Source organism: Bos indicus x Bos taurus, chromosome 3 (assembly GCF_003369695.1).
Source record: "Bos indicus x Bos taurus breed Angus x Brahman F1 hybrid chromosome 3, Bos_hybrid_MaternalHap_v2.0, whole genome shotgun sequence".
NCBI lineage: Eukaryota > Metazoa > Chordata > Mammalia > Artiodactyla > Bovidae > Bos > Bos indicus x Bos taurus.
Genome location: NC_040078.1, coordinates 119,090,646 through 119,101,356, shown reverse-complemented (window position 1 = coordinate 119,101,356; position 10,711 = coordinate 119,090,646). Strand labels below are relative to the sequence as shown.

At 41.4% G+C, this 10,711-nt stretch overlaps 1 protein-coding gene across 1 annotated transcript; it reads right to left on the bottom strand.

The window, feature by feature from the left end:
- Positions 1–8,639: 8,639 nt before the first annotated feature.
- On the bottom strand, positions 8,640–9,599 carry LOC113890537 (olfactory receptor 12-like). Its single transcript, XM_027538376.1, has one exon. The coding sequence runs from the start codon at positions 9,588–9,590 to the stop codon at positions 8,640–8,642; it is 951 nt and encodes a 316-aa protein (XP_027394177.1). The 5' UTR covers positions 9,591–9,599.
- Positions 9,600–10,711: the final 1,112 nt, after the last annotated feature.

The window sequence follows — 10,711 nt, the reverse complement described above, 5'->3', positions numbered from 1 at the left end:
GTCTGATTCTCTGCGAACCCGTGGATTGTGGCCCACCAGCCTCCTCTGTCCATGGGATTGCCCAGGCAAGAATACTGGAGTGGTTGCCATTCCCTTCTCCAGGGGATCTTCCCAACCCAGGGATTGAACCTGAGTTTCCTGCATTGCAGGCAGATTCTTCACTGTCTGAAGGTGATATGTGATTATTAGAAAAATACAGAAAGTATAATTTAAATTAATATATACATCCAAATAATTGGGAGGTTGGGACTGACCCACATACACTACTGATACAATGTATAAAATGGACGCTTAATGAGAATCTACTGTATGGCTCAGGGGACTGGACCCAACACACTGTGGTGGCCTGAACGGGGAGGAAATCCAAGGGGGAATATATGTGTACGTGTAGCTAGTTCACTGTGCTGTTCAGTAGAAATTAATGAAACGTAAAACAACTGCACTCCAATGAAATTAATTTAAAAATGAAATACATACATCCAAATAATAGTGCATATTTATCATACATCTCCCAGTAATTGATAAAACAAGGGGAAAATTAGAGTAATACGTTAGATTTAAAATATTAACTAATTGAACCTCCTCAGCACAAATAGTCAAAAACACTCAGCAACTGCAGAATTTAAATGCCCTCGAGACACCAGAATATCACTGTAATAAGGTGAAAAGTGTCTCCCTCCAAAAAAAAAAAATAATAATAATAATGTCTACCCAGAAAACCAGAGTAGGATCTTATTTCCAAAGGAATTGGCTAGCATGAGGTCATGCTGGATTAGGTAGGCCCTAAGTCCAATGACTGGGGTCTTTATAGGAAGAGAAAACGACACGGAGACACAAAGGCACAGGGCAAAGCGCATGTAAAGATGGATGGAGGTTGGAGGGACGCAGCACAGGGGGAGGAATGCCCCAGATGCCAGGAGCCTCCAGGAAGACGCAAGGAAGAATGTTTGTCGAGAGTTTTCAAGGGCAGTGGTCTCTGCTGACAACTTGATTTTGAACATCTATCATTACGACCTCCGGAGAAGGCAATGGCACCCCACTCCAGTACTCCTGCCTGGAAAGTCCCATGGATGGAGGAGCCTGGTGGGCTACAGTCCATGGGGTCGCTAAGAATCAGACACGACTGAACAACTTCACTTTCACTTTTCACCTTCATGCATTGGAGAAGGAAATGGCAACCCACTTCAGTGTTCTTGCCTGGAGAATCCCAGGGACGGGGGAGCCTGGTGGGCTGCCCTCTGTGGGGTCGCACAGAGTCGGACACGACTGAAGCGACTTAGCAGCAGCAGCAGCAGCATTATGACCTAAGAGTAAAATTCCTTTTGCTATAAGTCACCAAATTTGTGTTAATTAGCTATGGTGGCCCTGGTGACTGAAGCAGGAGGGTGGTGAGGGAGTCTGCTTTCACTTGGCAAAGTCAGCAATACACTTTACTGTTTTATCTTGTTCTCCAGCTCTATGTCAAAATGCACTCTGCAGGGATCTTCAGCATCTTTCCCAGTTATTCCATATTCTAGTTCAGTTATTTCAATTGTTTTAAACATGATAATGTACAACAATTTACTTGTGGAATCTGCTTAGTAGAGACACTTTAGGTTGTTTCTTTATTTATATTCCTTACTCAGTAATGAATATTATGCAATGGACATCTTCCCCTCTTAAGTGGATATCTAGATGTGTATTCCTGAGTAGAAAGGCACATTTTTTTAAGCTCATTAATTTTCTCATCTTAATCTTACTTTACTAAGGTTCCTTTCCTTCCATCTTAGTTTTTGCCATTCAATTACTCTACTCAACTCTAAAACTTTCCATTTTAAGAAGTCCTGGTTCCATGGGAGAGAAGTGATCTATAAGCTGCTCCAGTGACCACAGTGTTGGATAACTGTGGGCACAGAGGGTTGATCAGTTCAGTCAGTTCAGTCACTCAGTTGTGCCCAACTCTTTGCGACCCCATGGACTGAAGCATGCCAGGCCTCTCTGTCCATCACCAACTCCCAGAGTCTACTGAAACTCATGTCCATTGAGTCGGTGATGCCATCCAGCCATCTCATCCTCTGTCATCCCCTTCTCCTGACTTCAATCTTTCCCAGCATCAGGGTCTTTTCAAATGAGTCAGCGCTTTGTATCAGATGGCCAAAGTACTGAAGTTTCAGCTTCAGCATCAGTCCTTCCAATGAATATTCAGGACTCATTTCCTTTAGTATGGACTGGTTGGATCTCCTTGCAATCCAAGGGACTCTCAAGAGTCTTCTCCAAAACCACAGTTCAAAAGCATCAATTCTTTGGCACTCAGCTTTCTTCAGAGTCCAACTCTCATATCCATACATGACTCCTGGGAAAACCATAGCTTTGACTAGATGGACCTTTGCTGGAAAAGTAATGTCTCTGCTTTTTAATAAGCTGTCTAGATTGGCCAAAACTTTTCTTCCAAGGAGCAAGTGTCTTTTAATTTCATGGCTGCGGTCACCATCTGCAGTGATTTTGGAGCCCATAAAAACAAAGTTTCTCACTGTTTCCCCATCTATCTGCCATGAAATGATGGGACCGGATGCCATGAACTTAGTTTTCTGAATGATGAGTTTTAAGTCAACTTTTTCACTCTCCTCTTTCACTTCCATCAAGAGGCTCTTTAGTTCTTCTTCACTTTCTGCCATAAGGGTGGTGTCATCTGCATATCTGAGGTTATTGATATTTCTCCTGTCAATCTTCATTCCAGCTTGTGCTTCATCCAGCACAGCGTTTCTCATGATGTACTCTGCAGACAAGTTAAGTAAGCAGGGTGACAATATACAGCCTTGACATACTCCTTTCCTGATTTGGAACCAGTTTGTTATTCCATGTCCAATTCTAACTGTTTCTTCTTGACCTGCATACAGATTTATTTCTCAGGAGGGAGGTCAGGTGGCCTGGTATTTCCATTTCTTGAAGGATTTTCCACAGTTTACTGTGATCTGCACAGTCAAAGGCTTTGGCATAGCAATAAAGCAGAATTAGATGTTTTTCTGGAACTCTCTTGCTTTTTCTATGATCCAGGGGATGTTAGCAATTTGATCTCTGGCTCCTCTGCCTTTTCTAAACCCAGTTGGAACATCTGGAAGTTCATGGTTCACATACTGTTGAAGCCTGGAGAAAGGAACGGCAAACCACTTCAGTATTCTTGCACTGAGAACCCCATGAACAGAGGATTGATAATCCATGACAATTCCTCTCCTCTGTTGCAGTTTTTTCACCAAGTCTCTATGGGTCTGGACTGCCTACATTCATAACTTCCATGAGAACAAGAGGGTGAATTGTCCTTGCTGTAAATCATTCTGCCCCTTCAGCACTCTTCATGAGCAACTGCATCACATACTATTTACCCACTTATCTGCCTAAGTATTTCTTGGCAGTAGGATTCTTTGTTTCCCCATTTACCCTTACTTTCATAAGGTGCTAAATCTCTACCCTTTTGTTTTTATCTGTGTTTCCTGCTGCCAATGAATTCTCCTAAGTTTTCAAAGTATTTTCAGGCATTGGCATTTTCTCATTTTTATACTAGATATGTGACAACACTGCAGTTTCCGCTGGAATAGCACTTAGAGGAAGTGATTTTTTTCAGGACATTTTCCTCCTGCTTCTTTTCCTTAATTCCTTTGCATATCCTTTGACATGGTGCATTCTATGTTTAATCAATTTGTTCATTGTGTAGGAACTCTATCAAGGGCGGATAGCATCAATCTATAAAATCATGAAAATCTTTAACTTTGGAGGACAACAATTTTGAACAGGCAAAAGTTATAGTGACATTTAGGCAAATTTCATTCTCTTTAGCTGCAAGATGGTGAATTCTATGAGTAAATATGACTTCATGATTTTTTCTCTAAATGTGTGTAATATAAAAATAAATCGTTTTTTCTATGCTAGATGAGAAAGGTGAATGCTGTGACTGGAGTTCTGGGCACCAACTCCAGTGCAAATACCCTCCATGCCCTTGGATGATAGACCAGGAGCCCAAGAGAGTTTCTGCCCCAAATGGAAACAAGATTTTGCCTCAGACCCCTGACCTCTCTCCTATGTGAGAGGCACTCAGCCAAAATTATTCCTACTGGCATCAGATTCACTTTAGGGAGTATTTTGGCCATGTATTTAAATTATCATTCTTGTTATTTAAAACAGGGTCATGGATATTCGGTTTGGGTGAAGTATGAAAGAAAGATTAAATATTTGGTTTCTCTTTGGAATCATCACCCATTAGGGCACAATTAAAATTTACCCATCAATCATATCTTTTGTACTAGTCATTGCTTGAGGTGTTTTATTCACATACATTATCTCAGGTGAGCCTGGCCATGCGAACATATTTTTAATTGTAGTATGTATGTGAGTCTGTGTGTGTTATAGTTGATGTTTAATCCTATGTTAGTTTCTGGTGTACAGCATAGTGATTTGACATTTACATATATTATGAAATGATCACTTGAACAAGTCTGGTAACCATCTGTCCCCACACACAGTTTTTACAACACTTTTGACTACATCCCTTATGCTGCATATGACAGCCCAGTGATTTATTTTTGCACATTCCCTTCACCTATTTATCCCCTTTAGTGTCCCCCCTTCTAGCAACCATTCATTTATTCTCTGTATCTGTGAGTTTATTTCTGTTCTGTTTGCTTATTTGTTTTTAGATTCAAAATGTAAGTGGAGTCATACGGTATTCTCTTTTCCTGTCTGACTCGTTTCACTTAGGTTAATACCCTCTAATTCCACCTACAAAGATGAACTTCCTCCTCTACTCTCCGATCCCTTTGGGCTTCAGTTCATGTAGGAGAAACAGCACACTTGCTTCTTTCTTTATCAGGAGCAGTTCAAAAACATTGAATTGATTCGTTAGCATTCTCCAATGGTGACTAAGTTTTTTTGTATTATTATGAATTCATATTGAATGTATTTGATGTATTTGAATGTATTGTAATTACTATCCTTAATAACATCAAACTGTCTCATTTTTAGCCAGTGGGCAGCTCTTCTATTTGGTCCAAATCTAGACCTGACCTACCAGCCTTTGATCACCTTTTTGTTCCTGAAATGGCACGCTGTTCTGACTTGGGCATTCCTCTAAGAATCCAGGTACCTATTGGTGCGGTATGAGTCCTTTGAAGCCACACTCTCATAGCTGATTGACCTGTTTAACCTGACTCACCAGCTGCTTCCTCCTAGCTTCCTTATGGATCTTGCACTTGCTGACTTCTGATTGTGGCAGTGCCCAGGACTCGGGGTCTGAGTTTTCCTCCTTGCTGTCACTGGCTGAATGACATCATCTGGCTTCATAGCCTTATCATCTCATCTTACAGTTCCACAATATTTCCCAGCTCAGAATCCTTTCCAATGAGTTGACTCTTTGCGCAAGGTGGTCAGTTGGAGCTTCAACTTCAGCATCAGTCCTTCCAGTGAATATTCAGGGTTGATTTCCTTTAGGATTGACTAGTTTGATCTCCTTGTTATCCAAGGACTCTCAAGAGTCTTCTCCAGCACCACAGTTTAAAAGCATCAATTCTTCAGCAATTCTTCAGTCTTCTTTATGGTCTAACTCTCATATCTGTACATGACTACTGGAAAAACCATAGCTTTGACTATATAGAACTTTGTTGGCAAAGTTAAGTCTCTGCTTTTTAATATGTTTTCTATGTTTGTCATAGCTTTTCCTCCAAGGAGCAAGTGTCTTTTAATTTTGTGGCTGTGGGTCACTGTCCTCAGCAATTTTGGAACCCAAGAAAATAAAATCTACCACTGTTTCCACCTTTTCCCCAACTATTGAAGTGATGGGACCAGATACCATGATCTTAGTTTTTAAATGTTGATTTTTAAGCCAGGTTTTTCACTCTCCTCTTTCACCCTCATCAAGAGGCTCTTTAATTTCTCTTCACTTTCTGCCATTAGGGTGGTATCATCTGTATATCTGAAGTTGTTGGTATTTCTCCTGGTAATCTTGATTCCAGCTTGTGATTCATCCAGCCCAGAATTTCATATGATGTCCTCTACATATAAGTTAAATAAATAGGGTGGCAATATACAGCTGTGACATGCTCCTTTCCCAATTTGGAACCAATCCATTGTCCCATGCCTGGTTCTAACTGGTGCTTCTTGACCTACATACAGGTTTCTCAGGAGACAGGAAAGGTGGTCTGGTATTCCCATCTCTGTAAGAATTTTCGATAGCTTGTTGTGGTCTCTTTAATGTTTCTCGAGCATGCTGGCCACACTTCCTCTTGGGTCAAAATAGCACCTGCTTTTCTTTTGTCTTCCTGGGATACTTGCTTGGCTAGTTCTTGACCTTCCCTGTGAGGACTACCTTAATGTCTGTGCTTGACAACTGTGTTCAAAACTGCAGCGACGATGGGAGGTAATCCGAGAAAAGCACAAGGAGTTGATTTCTTGCATCTTGTAATATAAAATAGCATGTCCTTGCAGCCTAAGCTGCTGCTGGGTATTGTGCCTGTAGCCAAATGTCTTCTGCCCACATTTGCCACGTTTCTGTATGTGCCCAGGTTCAGTGCTAGGTTCTCTAGACTTGGGTCACTCCTTTAAAGATGATTAAGTTTCAATTTCTGAATGTAAATAGTTTTTAATTTCTTTCTATATACACAAATATATAATTTCTTTAAATGAATAAACATTTTTATATACAGATTTTTAAGCTGTTTTTATGATTGTTGGCAGAGTTTTCTGTAGTCATTTTTCCCTTTCCTTTAAAAAATTGGATCAGTTTCCTTCCTAACATATGAGCGTATAACACAAGCTTATATGTGACCTTAGGTGCGTGCATGCTCAATAGCTAAGTCATGTCTGACTCTTTGCAACCTCATGGACTGTAGCCTGCCAGGCTCCTCTGTCCATGGGATTGCCTGGCAAGAATACTGGAATGGGTTGTCATTTCTTCCTCCAGGGGACCTTCCGAATCCAGAGATTAAACCTGAATCTCCTGCATCTCCAGCATTGAAGGTAGTCTTTTTTTTGTTGTTTTTTGTTTGTTTGTTTTACTACTGAGCCACTTAGAAAGCCCATATATGACCTTGTGTGAAAAGTGTGAAAGTGTTAGTCACTCAGTTGTGTCTGACTCTTTGCAACCCCATGGGCTGTAGCCCTCAAGGCTCCTCTGTCCATGAAGTTCTCCAGGAAAGAATACTGGAGTGGGTACCATCCCTTCTCTGGGGGATCTTCCCAAACCAGGGATAGAACCCAGGTCTCCCACATTGCATGCAGATTTTTTTACCACCCGAGCCATCAGGAAAGCCATGTATGATGTGTGTGTGTGTGTGTTACTCACTCAGTTGTGTCCAATTCTTTGTGACCCCATGCACTGTAGCCCACCTGGCTCCTTTGTCCATGAATTCTCCAGGCAAGAATACGGGAGTGGATTGCCATTCCTTTCTCCAGTGTATGACCTTGCTGCTACTGCTGCTAAGTCACTTCAGTCGTGTCCAACTCTGTGTGATCCCATAGATGGCAGCCCACCAGGCTTCCCCGTCCCTGGGATTCTCCAGGCAAAAACACTGCAGTGGGTTGCCATTTCCTTCTCCAATGCATGAAAGTGAAAAGTGAAAGTGAAGTCGCTCAGTCGTGTCCGACCCTCAGTGACCCTCTTGGATTGCAGCCTTCCAGGCTCCTCCATCCATGGGATTTTCCAGGCAAGAGTACTGGAGCAGGGTGCCATTGCCTTAGATAATCTATATTAACAATCCAGCTTACATGATTCCATATAATGTCTTTACATGGTTACACAATCATTTTGAAAAAAATTATGTTTATAAACTATGCTATACAAATGTAAGTTATCCAAGAATATGGTTGTAATTTTGTCAGTCTGTTTAGCTTTTTATTTGTTATCGGGATGGAGTGGCAATTTTTAAGAGTTTTACACGTGGAACAGGGAATCAGAGGTCCCCTTTGGCCTTTTTTATAATTCAGGTGTCTTTTTAATTCAGATATCTTATTATGGAGTTTTAAGAGTTCTTAATATACTCTAAGTATGTCTTTTATCAAATACATGTTTTGCAAATATTTTTTTCATGTCTGTTTCTTTTACTGTTTCAATGTGTCTCTGTAAACTAAATATTTTTAACTTGTATAAAGTTCTAATTATCAAATGTTTCCCTCTGTAGCTTACACAACTTGTGTCCTATCAAAGAAATGCTTGCCTAACCCAAAGTTTTAAAGATGGTCTCCTGCATTTTCTTCCACAGGTTTTAAATTTTTACACTTTATACTTAGGAATCTTGTCTGTTTTGAGTTAATCATTATTGGGGTTGATGTGTGTCTTTTTGCATATGGATGTTCAATTGTTTCAGAACAACTTGTTGAAAACACTATTTCTCCATTGAATTAGCCTGCCAGTTACGTCAAAAATAAATGGACCTTATATACATAAATTTAGTCTGTATTCTTGATTCTGTTTCAGTATGCCCAAATTACACTGTTGTGATTTCTCTGGTTTTTATAGTAAATCCTGAAATCAAGTTGTTTAAGTCCTTCGACAATTTTATTCTATTAAAATTAATTTTGCCTACTTTTTAAGTACACAAAAATTCAAGAGAACAGTTTTAGGATATTAATTCCTTGACCAAGGATCAAATCCATGCCTCCTCTCTGGCCACCCTCCTTCACGTGGCTATGTGCTTCTGGCCCAGTCTCCTCAGGGCATCCTTCACATCCCTGTTTCTCAGACTGTAGATGAGAGGGTTCAGCATCGGGATGACCAGGGTATAGAAGACAGAGACCGCCTTGCCCTGCTCCATGGACTCCACAGCTCCCGGCTGGGCATACATGACAAAGACAGTCCCAATAAGGACCGTCACTGCAGTCATGTGGGAGCCACAGGTGGAGAAGATTTTGTGGCGTCCAGCTGCTGAGTGCATCCTCAGGATGGTCACTATGATGTAGCCATAGGAGATGAAGACCACAATTGTCACACCCACAATGATGACCCCACAGATGCCAAACAAGAGCAGCTCATTGAGGGCTGTGTTGCCACAGGCAACCCGGAGCAGGGGGGGCACATCACAGAAGAAGTGGTTGACGTGGTTGGAGCTGCAGAACGGGAGGCTGAATGTGAAGCTGGTCTGCAGGATGGAGTTGAGGCAGCCCCCACAGTAGCAGCCCAGCACCAGGCGGGCACAGACTGAGGGGCACATGGTGATGGGATAGCGCAGGGGGCTGCCAATGGCCACGAAGCGGTCATAGGCCATCACGGCCAAGAGGAACCCCTGGCTGGTGCACATCAGGGAGAAGAAGAACAGTTGAGTGGCACAGCCTGCAAAAGTGATGACCTTGGAGGAGGACAGGAAGTTGACCAGGGCCTTGGGGGCGATGACAGATGAGTAGCACAGGTCCAGGAAGGAGAGGTTCTTGAGGAAGAAGTACATTGGGGAGTGCAGACGGGCATCCAGGGTGATGACCATGATCATGGTGAGGTTCCCCAGGATGGCCACCACGTACAGGGCCAGGAACAGAGCAAAGAGCAGGGCCTGGGTCTGCAGACCACCCTCAAATCCCTCCAGCAAGAACTCCTGAAAAGTCATTACTGAGAGGTTTCCATTTCCATGGGGTGACATGACCTCAGTCCTCAGACCAGCAGAACTACACCTCCAGTGATGGTGAACTAGCTAACCCAAACTAAACTTCCTGCTGAAGACTATTAGAAAAGATCAACAATAAAAATGAAATTTGGTTGAACATTTAGGAGAGTTAGTTAATGACTTAGTGGAGAACTGCTAACGAAGTTCAAGATAAACACAGAGGACCGGGGATTCCAGTGCTGAGAGTTCTTTGCCCTGGAGACATACACCAGTTTTGGAAAGAAAGTCCGAGAGGCCCAGTGCCCGGGCAGTGACTTTTTGCTCTGTTGCTTGTTTTGTGGAACTACTGGTGACAATAGAAAAAAAGAAAAAAAAAAAACTTGTAAAACATGTATTTGATACTCGGAACCACCAAGGATGCATCCACAGAAGTAAGTTACTAAAAAAGGAGACAGAGAGACAGGCTGAATCTGAATTGGAAGAGATGATGGCCAAGTGTTTTATCAAACCAATGGAAAATATTAATCTGCAGATTCACGAGGCCTATTAAATTAAAGCAGAGTTAATGCAAAGAACAGCACATTTATGTATATCAGAGTAAAAATATTTAAAACTGAAACAGAGGGAGAAGTCTTAAATGCAGCCTGAGGAAAAACAGACTGTCCCTTCAAAGAATCTACTGCAGCAGTAAGACTTCGGTTGGCTTTCCATACATTTGTAGCCAGTTGATTTTCAACAGGGTGCCAAGACCAATTAATAGGAAAAGAATAAAATCTTCAACAAACAGTGATGGAATAACTGGAAATCCACATGCAAAAAAAGGAATGAAAAGGTCTACCTCACACTACTTACAAAAATTGACTCAAAACAGGAAAAGCCCTAAAAGTAAGCACTGAAACTATTAGAATAGAAGAAAAGGTCAGTGTAAATTGTCATGACCTGGGATTAGTCAGCATTTTCCTAAATATAACTGAAAAACACAAGCAACAATAGTAAGAAAATGATTGGATTTCATCGAAATTAAAATACTTTATGTCTCAAAGGACATTATCAAGAAAATGAAAATAAAAACCATGAGATAAAATGTCTGCAGATTATATATCTGATAAGGACCTCATCTCCATAAACCATAAAGAACTCTTACAACTCAGCAACAA

Excerpts from the sequence above, each read along its gene's own strand:
- LOC113890537 (XM_027538376.1), bottom strand. The coding sequence starts at position 9,590 with ATGTCACCCCATGGAAATGGAAACCTCTCAGTAATGACTTTTCAGGAG.